General features: G+C 56.3%; 1 protein-coding gene across 1 annotated transcript in view; it reads right to left on the bottom strand.

Moving 5' to 3' along the window:
* Positions 1–10,751: 10,751 nt before the first annotated feature.
* LOC127477600 (hydrocephalus-inducing protein homolog) overlaps positions 10,752–13,580 on the bottom strand; it is a 40,072-nt gene continuing 37,243 nt past the window's right edge. The window contains exons 35-38 of the mRNA XM_051802107.1: positions 13,224–13,397; positions 11,979–12,127; positions 11,402–11,548; positions 10,752–11,109 (exon numbers count right to left, since the gene is read on the bottom strand). Of these exons, the coding sequence (XP_051658067.1) occupies positions 10,888–11,109; positions 11,402–11,548; positions 11,979–12,127; positions 13,224–13,397 (692 nt within the window). The 3' untranslated portion in view covers positions 10,752–10,887. The remainder of the gene's footprint in view (positions 11,110–11,401; positions 11,549–11,978; positions 12,128–13,223; positions 13,398–13,580) is intronic.

Raw genomic sequence — 13,580 nt, 5'->3', positions numbered from 1 at the left:
TGCATGAGATGTGCTGCACAGCTGTTTCTCTTTGCCTTTTTCATGTCAGCAGAGTTTTCCCTCCTCACCATCATGTGCTACGACCGCTATGTTCCCATCTGCAAACCCCTGCACTACGGGACCCTCCTGGGCAGCAGAGCTTGTGCCCACATGGCAGCAGCTGCCTGGGCCACTGGCTTTCTCTATTCTCTGCTGCACACAGCCAGTACATTTTCCCTGCCCCTGTGCCAGGGCAATGCCCTGGGCCAGTTCTGCTGTGAAATCCCACACATCCTCAAGCTCTCCTGCTCACATTCCTACATCAGGGAAATTGGGCATCTCTTGTTTTCCATCTCTTTATCATTTGGTTGTTTTGTTTTCATTGTTTCTCCTCTGTGCAGATCTTCAGGGCTGTGCTGAGGATCCCCTCTCAGCAGGGACGGCACAAAGCCTTTTCCACCTGCCTCCCTCACCTGGCCGTGGTCTCTATTCTTATCAGCACTGGCACATTTGCCTACCTGAAGCCCCCCTCAACTTCCTCCTCATCCCTGGATCTGGCACTATCAGTTCTCTACTCAGTGATTCCTCCAGCACTGAACCCCCTCATCTACAGCCTCAGGAATCAGGAGCTCAAGAACACCTGAGAAAAATGATGACTGGATGCTTTTCAGGAGCAATAAAGTGCCTGTTTTCTGGGGCATAACATTCAGAAGGGGACTCCTTCATTGCCCAGCCTTCCTGCTCAGGGCACTCATGGAGGTCATCTGGTTCTTCTTGCAATAGTTTCCTGTGCAATGAAATATTATTTTGCATCTGCCTTCTAATTTAGTGTCTACCCATTGAATTGGACCCAGAGATGTATAAATGGTGAATTGTGCTCTCTGACTATTTAAACAAAATAAAGGACTCTGCAGTGCCTTCTTTATCCAAGAACCTTCTTCTTAGCTGTTCCCAAAGGACAGCACACTGCAGGACAGGGGGTATTTGGAAACGGGAAGGGGACAATAATCCCAGCCCAGCAGCACTGCCAGGGAGCAGCAGAGCTTGGTCTGTCCAGAGCTGCTCTCTTGCCACTTCCACACTGTCCTCCTGAGCCCCTTTCTCGCTGTAAGGCCTGAGTGCTCTCTGAGCACAGTCCTGGGGGGTGGAAGCCCTTGGAGCACAGGCAGGGACAGGCCCTGGGAACTTGTGAAGCAGAGCTGGGCTCCCTTCCAGCATCTCCAGGATGCTGTGGGATCTTCTGAGGCCACTGCATGGACTGGGTCACTTCTTCTGTCACCTTGCTCCAGGGCTGCAACTCTCCTACAGTGTCAGCATGACTCTCTGCTTTCCAGGTTTCATTTTCAGATCCAGTCTTCCCCTCCTGTTCACAGGGACATCTTGTGAGTGCTTCAGAGCTGCCATCCTGGGGCAGCTCCTGCCCAGCATGGGCAGGCACAAGGTCTCTCCAGCTGCTCCTCTCCCCTCCCCAGTGCCACTGTTTTCTGCAGCCTCCTCATCCTTGCCCAGCACAGCCCTCCTGGCACAGTTGGACACAGCCCTTGTTCTACCCCCTCCTCAGGCACCTGCCCAACCCCCTCAGCTCCAGCCTGATGGCCACAAACCTTCAGGGCAGGGAGGCACCGGGCAAAATGCTGAGGGAACCTTTCAGCTGCACTCAAATCCAGTTGGAGGGGTTGGCCTCGAGGAAGAAATCAATTCTCATTCTCCAGAACCAGCAGGATAACCTGTGTTGTGTCCTGGGCACTCCTTTGGAAGTGTGGGCTATGGAAAAGGTTTTGGTGTCCGGGCTATTGAGAAGGCTGGGCAGTGTCACTGGGAGACCTCTCCCAAACCCTTGGAAAGGCCAGAGCCATCCCAGAGCTTCCCGGGGCCTTGGCAAAGGCAGACATGGAAGCAGTCTGCAAACAGGGCAGCAAGGAGGGTTGGCAGAGTTCCACACTGCTCAGGCTCAGCAGGGAAGGGGATAGGGCAAGTCCTCCTGCAGCCATTGCCAGGCATGGGAAGGACAAGGCAGGGATTGCAGAACCCCTGTGGGAGGGAAAAGAAGGGGATGTTTTGTGCCCAGACTTTATCAAGGCTCTTGACATGGTCTCCTGTGCTCTCCTTATGGCCAGACTGGCGAGAGCTGGACTGAAGAAGTGGAAGATGTGGTGGGTGGGAAGTTGGTTGAATGAAGAGTGTCAAATCAAATCCATGGTACAAAGTCCTCTTGGCAGCAACTTCCTGGTGAAATCCCTCAGTGACCATCTCTTGAACAGCACTAGAGAACATCTTTATTATCTCTCTGTACAATGGGACAAAATGTGTTTTCAAGTCCTTTGTGAATGATGCCAAATTTCAGAGCCCTTGAGCAATGTGTCCTGGTTTAAAGACATATATTGAGGTGGGAACTCCAATCAAATTAACTCACTCCCCTTTTATTTCCCACCAGTACAAGGAGACAAAATACAAAGGGGTATAAGTGAAAAAAATAACAGTTTACTGTTGGGGAAGAAGAAAACGACTGGCAGAAATACCAGGCTTGGAGACAGATCTATAACCCCTGAGATGACTAATCTACACCGGAATGGACACTAATACACTGGAAAAGACGTTTATTTACCGGGTGTGACTACCATTGGACTGACAGTTTTTCCCCAGTTTTCCCCAGTTTATTGTTGTACTGTCCTAGTGTTGTATGTACCCCAGCTTGTTGTTTTAAAAATCATCTCCTCCATATTGTCTCCTTCTTCCCTCACAGTTTTCCCGCCAAAACCTGTTGTTCTGCTCTGTTTTCCCGCTCCTCTGCCTGCTATTGGCTGCTGTTTGGTGCAGTGCAGAGGTAGCTCCTATTGGCCCATTCTCCTGGTGACACCCAGACTCCGCCCATCTCTACCCTGTTGCCCTATCCCAAGAGTCCCTGAGCTGTCAATCCTTTACTCCTCCCCTGTCCTGAGTCCAGCCCCTGTTCCAACCCTATGTAAGTCCCTGCTTGTCCTAATAAAGTTGGCATTGCTTCACGAGACCTCAGCTGTGTCAAGACCCTGATTTGCAGTGCCCGGTCCCATTTTCCTTTCCCCCGCGGGCCGTGGCAGTTCACTGATGAGAAATAGAGCAGCAAAACCAGCAATCCCAACAGAACAGTTCAAAGAACAGCAGAGAGAGAAATTGCTTCCTCTCTGCCCCCCTGCCCCAACTCCCTTTTGTAAACAGATCAAAACAGGGATCAACACCTGCCTCCCTTCCCCCTTTTCCCCCTGAATGAACAAAGAACAAAAAAGAAACCAAGGAAAGAGGGGGCAAAGCCAAATCTGGGCAAATCTCTGGTCTGAGATCAGTGGTGCTGCCCAAGAACACGCTGACTCCAGAGGTGTCCAAGCGGGGCAGAGCCGGCGACACCGGTCCCTGCAGCGGCGGGGGGGAGGCAGCGGCTCTGCTTGATTCCATGGAGTTCTGGGCAGGCACAGGGGGTGCCCTGAGACTCTTCAGTGTCACTATGGCCCCTTGGTTCCATGAGATTCCCCAGTGTCCCTGCATTCCTTTGGTTCATGAGGCCCTGCAGTGTCACGGTGCCACTGGATTCCGTGACATTACAAAGAATCAGAACGGCCCCTTGATTTAAGGCCAACTGCACCTGGGGCTGCCTTGGGGGGAGTGTGGGCACCCAGACAAGGGAGTTGTCACCCCCTTGGACTCAGCACATCTGGACTGGTCTGTCTGTCTGTGAGGTTCCCTATTCTAGAGGAATGAGGAAGAACTGGAGAGGGTCTAGAGGAGATGTGACAGGATGGAGCTTTGCTTGGTGCTGGAATGAAAAGAAACTTGTAAAGTGCAGCTTGGAAGGTTCAAACTGGATGTGAGGAAGAAGTGTCACTCAAAGAGGAGCTGCAGGACTTTTGCATTAGACCTCTGATGGCCCATCAAAGCCCATTCCCCCCTCGGCCAATCTTGAAAGGCAGGAAAAACCCTTTTCCCAGGCCCCTCACGGGAACTCTGCACAGGCCCAGGAGATGTTGGGGGTTCGTGGCACGGCCCGGGACACCATCCATGGATATAATAACTCATAACTTCTTGGAGTGTGGGGGCTTCCCTCCCCCACCCCCAATGGATCAAGGCCACCACTTCAACTGACAGCCATTGGAGCTGCAACTGCCAAGTTCCATCTCTGGACCCCGTGGGCAGTGACTATAGACATCTTTCCACTCTCGTCTCTGCTTCCTCTTCCTCTCCCTTACCCTTATCCTGCCTTTCCCTTATGCATTTTCCCTAAAGGTTCTCTTTATGCCATATTGCTGTAGATGAGAGATAGAGATGATAACACCCAAAATGGCAACATACCTGTTTACCTTTGAAACAACATTGTTCTAAAATAAACCCTACATATATATGTTTTCAAACACCAATTATTCAGTCACCTCCAGCGTGATCCTGCTTGTTCCCAGTATACCCCAGTTGCGCCAACATGGTCCCAGCTGCCCTCAGAACGCTCCCAGTCAGTCCCAGTATGACCCCAGTCGCCTTCACTGTGGGCCCAGTTGCTCCCAATAGGATCCCAGTTGTGCCCAGCATGGTCCCAGTTGCTCCCAATGGCTCCCAGTGGGATCTTAGTAGCTCCCAGTTGCCCCAAGTGTAGAACCACTTGCTGCCAGTATGATCCTAGTCTGATCCCAGTATGATCCCAGTACATATGATCCTGCTGGATCCAGTCTGGGTCTCAGTGTATCCCGGTGTCCCCCCTGTCCCCCCACCCCGGTGTCACCCCCTTTTCTCTCCCCACAGAGCTCCTGAGCCGCCGGCGGCCGCAGCCCCTCCCCAGAGCCTCGGGCCCAGCCTGGACCCCCCCCCATCCCTGTGAGGATTTTGGGGGGTCGTGTGTCCCCCCCTCCCCTGCTGTCACTCTGCCTCCACCCGGCTGCTCCCAGTGATCCCAGTAAAGCTTCCCAGTTCTCCCCACTCCCGGTTATTGGGGGCAGTGGGGGAGGGTCTTGAAGGGTCTCTGTGAGGTGGAGCCGAGTTTGGGGGGGGCAGAACCGGCCCAGGATGGATCGGGAATGGGGACCCCCCTGTGTCCCCCCTGTGTCAACCCGTTCTGGGGGGGCTTTGAGAGGGCACCTGCCCCTCAATAAAGCACCCAGCTCACACCAAAAGGTGCTGGGAACTTCCCCAAAACCTCCCCACAGCTCCCCAAGGACCCCCAAACACACTCAGAGCCCACCCAGGACCCCCCCCAATCCCTTTTCTGGGGGACTTCTCTGGGCACTGGTGGTACTGGGAGCCCCCCCGGCTGCGGGCGAGGAGCTCTCGGGTGAGTGGGGGGTGGGAAGGGGGAGATCGGTGGGAATAGGGGGGTCAGAGGGGATAAAGGGGTGGTGAGACCCCAAACTGAGTGGGAGGGGAGTGGGACCCCCCAAAAGTGGAGGGGGAGGGTCACCGAGGTTTGGGGGGTGATGGGAAATGGGTGGGAGAGGTCAGAAGAGTGGGGAAAGTGAAGGGTGGGACTCCCAAACTGAGCATGAGGGGGCTGGGGAGTGGGGGGATGATGTGGAAGGGGTGGGAAGGGGGGCAGAAAGGGGGGATTGGGACCCCAAAAGTGATCCTGGTTGGGCTGGGGATTGAGGGGACCATGGAAAAGTGGGAGGAACAGGGAGAAGGGTGGAAAAGGGGGAGTGGTCTGGAGGGTCCAACAGTCCCATGGGGGTCTTTGGGCACCAGATTTTGGGAAAGGCAGTGACTCTCCTGAGCTCCCAACTTCCTGTGGGGTGCTGGGGGCTGCTGGATCCAATCTCAGCCTTGAATCTTGTCAACATTTTATATTTAGAGGAATTACAGAAGTGTGACTGAACCACTTTTGTTCCCCAGGTTTTAATGATGGCAAATCAGATCTATTGATAGAAATGAATTGTTTAGGGTTACAAATGATCAGACCACAGATTTTTAGAAGAATTAGTTACTGCACAATAAAAACACTAAACCTACCAGGAATACAGGATAAGATAGGACAGGGCTCTACACTAAAGCAGTTGTTGAAGCAATTCTACTAAAGCTGGTACAAAAGCAAGAATTCTTAATTGTTTTCTTATTTCTTAATTTAAGAAATATGGTTTTTTAAGAAAACTGGTAGGGTTTCTCTTACTGGTGGGTCCGTTGGTGTCTCGTCAAGTTAAAGCTGTGGGTAAAGTTCTTCCCACACTCCCACACTTGTAGGGCCTCTCCCTGGTGTGGATGCGCCGGTGCCTGAGGAGGGCAGAGTTCTGTTGGAAGCCCTTCCCGCAGTCGCTGCAGCGGAAGGGCCTCTCATCTGTGTGAATCGTCTCATGCCAGAGGAGACTGGAGCTGGTGTGAAACCTCTTCCCACATTCTCCACACTGGTAGGGCCGTTCCCCAGTGTGGATGAGCTGGTGTTTGCAGAGGTTGGAGCTGTCCCTGAAGCTCTTTTCACATTCCCCACATGGGTAGGGCCGCATGCAGCCAGCTCAGAGCCGCGGGCGATACCTGGAGTCAAACTTTTTGCCATCTTTAAAGGTCCCATTGTAGTGCTAGCAAATGAAATCCCCCATCTGCGCCTCCCGCAGGCAGATTTTGGGGGTATAGTATCCGTCTATCACCACGTCTTCCCAGCGCCGGGGCCCCCAGGATGCCCAGGAGGAGGAGGAGGAGGAGGACGAGGCAGTGGCTGCCCGGGGCCATGGCCATGGCGCTGGGGCTGCAGTGGCAGAAGGGCCCGGCGGGGGGAAGGCGGAGAAGGGGGGTCCGGGACGCCCCTTCCCTGCCCGGGACGCCCCTTCCCTTCGCTTTCCCTCCCTTCCCTTCCCCTGCACCCGCCCAGCCCGGCCCTCTTGGAATTTCTCTAGACGTGTCGCTCATCTCCCTCTCCATGTTGGAGGACCTGAAGTAGGTACTGCAACCACAGAGGATGAGCTTGTGAGCCTTGAATTCTACCCCATCCACGCTTATGATTGCATCACAGAGTTTCCCTTCCAGGCAGAGCTCGTTGGCGATGCTCCAATTCCCTTCGCTCATCTTCCTCTCCATGTTGGAGGATGACTGTCTGGTGGGTGCTGAGCTATCCCCCACGTTGCAGTCAGAGGCAGTGGCCCTCGCTGACGCGTGTGGAACACTCTGGTGTTCCTGCAAACATCCAGTGCTGAACCCACTCGCTGGCTCTCTTACGGGTGGGTCCGTTGGTGTTTGGACAAGTGTCCACTCTGGGCAAAGCTCTTCCCACACTCCCCACACCTGTAGGGCCGTTCCTCAGAGTGGATGTGCTGGTGAGTGAGGAGGCTGGAGCTCTTCCTGAAGCTCTTCTCACACTCCAAGCACTTGAAGGGCTTCTCCCTGCTCGGAGGCTGCTCAGGGACCACCAGCTCAGAGCTCCCCCTCAAGCTCAGGCCGCCTTACCGGCACAGGCTGGCTCTTTCCTCCTCAGAGCACCCTGGGCTGGCTTTGGAGCCCCTCCTGCGGGGGGATCTCCGGCCCTTTTCCTCCCCGCTGCCTTCCTGCACCGGGGAGCCCTTCAAAACGGCCTCTCCCACCAGGCTCTGCCGGGGGGATTTGTCCTCCGGGCTCTCCGTCCGCAGCTCGGGGCCTGGGGCAGGAAGCAAGAAGGACAGGCAGGGGATTTGCCTCCGGCCCACAGGGAAGGCCAAGGACATCCCCCCAACTCCGGCCCCGGCAGGACGGCGGCGGCAGCAAGGTTGTCCTGCAGCCGGGGCCATGCTCGGCTGACAGAGCCAGCACAACACCCGCCCAAGGGCCACTGACTTCCTCCTCACCTGCCTGGGGGGCCCAAGGCATCTTCCTCTTCCTCGCAGCCTCCTCCTCCATCCGCCCAAGCTTTGGAAAGGACAAATCCTGATGGGGGGGAAACAAGGGCTGAGCACGTTGGCTTGGGGGTTCCTCCTGCCCAAGTCCATCTCTAGAACTCATTGGGCATCATAAAAACCTCCAAAACACCAAGATTCAGCCCAGAAAAACCCAAGCCACTGAGATTCAGGCAAAAAATCCCTCAGAAATAGCAAGAAAACCCTCGCCCCCACAAACTGCAAAAGTTGGGATTCAGCTAAAATATACTCTAAAATATGAAGATTAGCCCAAAAAATCTCTCCCAGAAATTCCCCCTCTCTGGTCTCTCCCCTCTGGGGTTCAGAGAGTCTCCCCTGTCTGGGATGCTTGGGGTCCCACTTAGGGATACTTGGGAGTGTTGGGTCTCAAGGGTCCCTTCTCCTCTGACTCTCGCCTTCGGGGTGCCACATTCCCGGATATTCCCTCTCTCCAGGTTTTCCACTTTATTGTCCCAGGGATCCCAGGGGTCCCCACTGTCCAGGCTTCCCCTTCTCCACGCCCCCCGTTTCAGGCTCCCGGGGGTCTTGGGGCTCCTCCCTCTCTGTGCTCCCCCCTCCAGGTTGCCGGGGGTCCCCCAGCTCCAGTATCGCCCCGCTCCACCCTCCACACTCGGCAGCTCCCGGGCTCCACATCCTGGAGGGGCCCCAAACCCGCTGTGTCCCCCCCGCCGGCACCAGGCTGACAATGGAGCCGGCGGGGCCTGACCCAGCAACACCAACCCCCACCGTGGCCCTGCAATGGCCCTGCCTGTCCCTCCCCCGTGGCCCTGCCCGTGGCCCTGTCCCTTGGCTCTCTCTCTGCCAGCTCAGTGTGGGGCACACGGGCTGGGGGTCCCTCCCAAGCCCCCCGGGCAGCCGGCGTTGGCTGGGGGGATGTGAGGGCTGGGCCTGCTCAGCACAGCCCCGGCCTCGTGCCCAGCGCCTCTTTCCTGCCCCACACAAGAGCTTCCCGGCCCCCCAGGGCTCCCCTGCTGCTGCCTCTGCTCCTGGCCCTGCCTTTGCTGCTCCCTTGGCTGGGGCAGCGGCTGCAGGGGGGGATGGAGCAGCTTCAGCTCCACGGCACTTCCTGGGGGGAGCTCAGCCCAGGGGCACGGGCAGGGACCTGATGGGGATGGACAGGGGCCAGCAGGGACAGCCAGGGCCTGCAGGGGAAGGCACAGGGACAACCTGGCCCCCCACACTGCCAGGGCTGTCTCTGCTCCTCCTTGCAGACTCCGTGGCCAGGCACAGTTTGTGTTCCTGGGTGCCCACCATCTCAGCACTTGGAGCCGCTCAAATCAGCGCCCGCAGCTCTGCAGCAAAGCCCCAGCTCACCTGGCACACAGGGGATGGACACAGCACCTGCTCGGGGATGGGCACTCACAGCTTTGTCTCTTCCCCACCACGGGGCTCTCCTTCCTCAGCAGCACCTCTGCCTTGCACTTATTCTCAGCCTCACCTCAGGGACAGCTCTGGGCTCACCTCCGCGCCACTTCTCAGCCTCACCTCAGGGCCTGGGCTCAAGGACAGGAACCTGCAGGGAGGGGACATGATGTGCAAGCTGAGGGCTGCCTGCTTGCACTGGCCTCTGGGCTTCCTTCTCCTTCTACAACCATCCCAGAACTTGTCCTGCTTTTCTAACACCACACATTTACAGACTAGCCTTGGAGATAGATATGGACAGACATCTCTATCACCCTGGGGATAGAGCCTCAAGCATGTGCTGCCATAGGAATGGCAATCAGAGAATCACAGAATCAGCTGGGTTGGAAAAGACCTCCGAGATCATTGAGTCCCACCCTGGATCCAACCCTGCTGTGCTTCCCAGACCATGGCACTGATGCCACATCCACTCTCACCTTCAACACCTCCAGGGACAGGGACTCCACCCCCTCCCTGCCCGGCCTATTCCAAGGCCTGATTACTCTCTCCAGAAAAAATTCCTTCCCAATCTCCAACCTAAACCTGCCCTGGCACAGCTCCAGACCCAGCCCTCTTGTCCTACTGCTGCTTCCTGGCAGAACAGCCCCAGCCCCACCTGGCTACACCCTCCTGGCAGGGACTTGCAGAGAGTTAGGAGGTCTGCCCTGAGCCTCCTCTTCTCCAGCCTCAACACCCCCAGCTCCCTCAGCCTCTCCTCACACCACTTGTGCTCCACTCCCTTCCCCAGCCTCACTGCTCTTCTCTGCTCCTGCTCCAGCCCCTCCAGGGCCTTCCTCAACTCAGGGGCCCAGAGCTGGACACAGCACTCCAGGGGTGGCCTCACCAGCGCTCACTCCAGCCCAACAATCCCTTCCCTGCTCCTGCTGCCACACTCTTCCTCAGCCAGGCCACCATCCATTGGCCCTCTTGGCCACCTGGCCACACTCTGCCTCCTCTTCAGCTTCCTGTCCATCCCCACTCCCAGCTCCCTTCCTGCCTGCCTGCTCTCCAGCCACTCTGGCCCCAGCCCGGGGGGCTGCCGGGGCTTCTTGTGGCCAAAGGGCAGGACCCGGCCCTTGGCCTGCTGGAACCTCATCCCCTTGCAATCAGCCCATGGATCCAGCTGGGCCAGGTCCCTCTGCAGAGCCCTCCTGCCTTCCAGCACATCAACACACCCCCAGCTTGGTGTCAGCTGCACATTTGCTGATGAAATGCCTGCTTCTGCAGCAGCTGCAGATGCTCACCCCAGCCTTTAGCCAAGCAACTGGAGTTCTTGGTACAGTCAGTGCTGCTCCCACATTAGTTGTGCAGAGTTCCTGGTGTGACCAAAGGGACACTTCACTACCCCACCCATGACACAAAGGTCGAGGAATGGGAATTCCTAAGAGAGCAGAGCAGCCTGCGGAGCAATGGGGGTGATGTCTGATCACAGCTGCTTTCCTGGAGATGGCTGAGCCCCAGCTCCCAACCAAGCACCACACAGACACCTGCTCACTCCCCTCCCAGGGAGGTGGGAGAGAACTGGAAGAGGAACAGTGAGAAAACTCGTGCGTTGAGACACAGTTTATTAGGTGGTACACAGATGAGGTAGAGATGGGTGTTGGGGCTTGAGGAGTAGCTGGGGAGGTCTCTGCTGAAGGCTGGGAAACCACGAGCAGGAGAAGCCATGACACAAATGGTGTCACTAGTTTTGCTGACCGCTGCACCTTCTTCTTGGGTTTGCCCTCTTCTCTCTTGCAGCTATCTGCCTGCCTTTCCAAAACTCAGAATCCTGGAAGATGTTCACAACGTGGATATGAGGGCGATGGCTGACAGCTTTGAGCACGCACAGGAGAGAAGATGCCAGGCTGCTCGCAAAGAGGGTCTCCAGGCCATCAAACACCACTCCCTTGTAGCAGTCACTCAGCTGCCAGGAGAGACAAACAGGAACAGCGAGTCAGCCATCGCACACGTTGGGCTCGCAGCGGGTCAGTAAATGCAGATGTCTCAGGACACCAGCCACTGTCATTCCAAGTGCATTAGCTACGACCAGCTTGGATCTGCCAACTTAGGGCATCTGCACCTTCCCCCAAGGATCCCTCATGCGGCACAGGATCCTCCAGCAGCAGGCACAGACCTCCTCCTCCTCCTCTCCGAGCTGTACCTCACTGCCTGTCTCTCTGGAGCAGGAATGTCTCCCTTTCCCCCACGCCACGTACCTGCAGCCGTTCAGAGATGATTTCCACCAGCAATTCCTCGGGCAGCACACAGCTCCAACACTTCCTCTTTTCCTCCTTTCTCCCTGCCCTGGTGAGGATGGTCAGTCGCTGTGGCGCAGGAGCGGTGGCGCAGGAAACGGCTGCCATCTGCAATGTGGAGCATGGTAAGGAAAATAAACCCCTGCAGAAAGCCCTGGACAGTTCCCAGTGCTGGGCTCACATCTGGGCTTCCTCGCTAGCGGAGACAAGGGCAACCCTGCAGTGCAGGCCCTGGAGGGCCCGTCCCTTGGCCAGCAGAGACCCAAGCTTGCAAGCCCCCGGCACAGCCTCCCACAGCTTTGCTCGCCACCTGCAGCCAAGTTAGCCAGGAATGCACTTTGCCCACAAACCATTAAGAACCAATGGTGCTTTTCTGCCAGAGCACATTCCCACCCCAAGCCATGCCCAGCTGGCCCTTGGCACTGTAGACCTTGCACCAGGCCCTTGGTGACAGGGAGCCTCCACTGTAAGCAGCCCCTTCCCATCTCAATGGCAACAGGAAGGTCCCAGGCATTAACCAGTGCAGATCATGTTTCACCTTGGAGGGCACTGAAAATCTTGCCTGGGGTTTGTCAGATGCCTTATCCTTGGTTGCTGAAGCACTCTGGTGTCCAGCACTGAGGGTCTTCTGACTGGCTTTGTCCCCAGGGCTGGGCTGGGTTTTCTTGGCCTCAGCACCCTTTTTACCTGCAGAGGGGACAGATGGCTCAGCAGGGCTGTGAGGAGCGAGCAGGCACCTTCCACCCCAATGGGCACAGCCTTGCCCCTGGAAGGGACATGGCACTTGTCCCCCAGCCTGCTGGGCACTGGCAGCACTGCTTCCCAGAAGCAGCTCCTTCCCTGCTTATCAGCAGGACACAGCACACCAGCCCAGACTGGATTTTAAAGCCAGCCCTAGGCCCCTCCTAACAAATGTGCACGCAGGTGACACTGCTAGCACAGTAGTTCCCCTACGGATCAAGCCAAAGATTTGCCCTCCAGGACCATTGTTTCCATACCTTGCACCCATCCTGCATTTTCACATGGAGACTGTAACATGCAGCCCTGCCCCAGCTGCATCACCCGCCTCTGCTGGAGCTAAATCCTCCGTGTGGGAAAACCCCAGCTGGGATCCACACCCTTCTTCCTTCCACCAGCTCTGAACCCAACCAGGTTCAAAACAAAGCAATGCAAAACTTCTCCCCACACTAAGCAGGTCTGCCCTCACCCTGCAGAGCTCAGGGCACCAACTGCCAGCAAAGTTTCCTGAAAGTCTCCAGTCTGATCTGGAGAACAGCACAGCGTGCACAAGCTGCATGAGCCAACAGTGGGCATAGGAAAATCTCTGGAGAAAAGAGCTCATCTACAGCATGTTTCTCATTGGAAACTCCTCTAGGAGCTTATTCTTCCCTTCCTCTCACATTTGCAAAGCCACACTCATAGCTGTCTTGTGCTTAATGAGCCACTTCAGAGGGCTTTTTCCTTCTGAAGGTGGGCAATGGTTCTGCCTGCGGCCCATGAGCAGCAAGCTGGATTCAGCTTTGAGGAAATAGAAAAAATTCAGAGAAAGAGACAGGTGTGCTTCACCACCCCTAGAAAAAGGAATATGTGCCAAGAATGGCAGTAAAAGTGCCCCTGTGGGAGCCCTTCAAATCGAGCTTTCTGTTTTCAAACTAGCCAGAGATGCACAGCACCCATGTTCCCTAAGAGACCCGAGGGCTGCCAAACCATTTCTCTGAGCAAGCAGAAGTGGACGGTCGTGGTGGTTTCCTAAGCATGCTCTGGGTGCAGCGTTTCTCCTTACCCGGCATCTGTTCCCTCCTGGCTCTTTGCTGACGGGCAGCCTCGACGCACAGCTCCCGGGCACGGCGCCCCGCCGAGCTGCGCTCATCCGACATGGCTTCTGTCACCACCTCGGCCAGGGACAAGCAGGCGGCACTGTAATACTTGGACAGGGCGGCCGCCGCCCTTGTCTTTCCTGAGAGAGAGAGGAAGACTGCTTGGTGACACCTGCACGGGAGGCATTTTCAGGGACAGCCTCTGGAAACTCACAAATGGCTTTCAAGGACGGTGGGAAAGCAAGTGCCCTTCTAGGGGAGACCACGAGGGAGGCAGCTTGAGCACGGTTACGAGCACTGAACTCCAGCCCCAGGTGGGTCAT

This window comes from Manacus candei, unplaced genomic scaffold (assembly GCF_025592945.1).
Source record: "Manacus candei isolate 608988 ecotype Guabito, Panama unplaced genomic scaffold, ASM2559294v1 h1tg000055l, whole genome shotgun sequence".
Taxonomy (NCBI): Eukaryota; Metazoa; Chordata; class Aves; order Passeriformes; family Pipridae; genus Manacus; species Manacus candei.
This window is presented reverse-complemented; position numbering and strand designations above follow the sequence as displayed.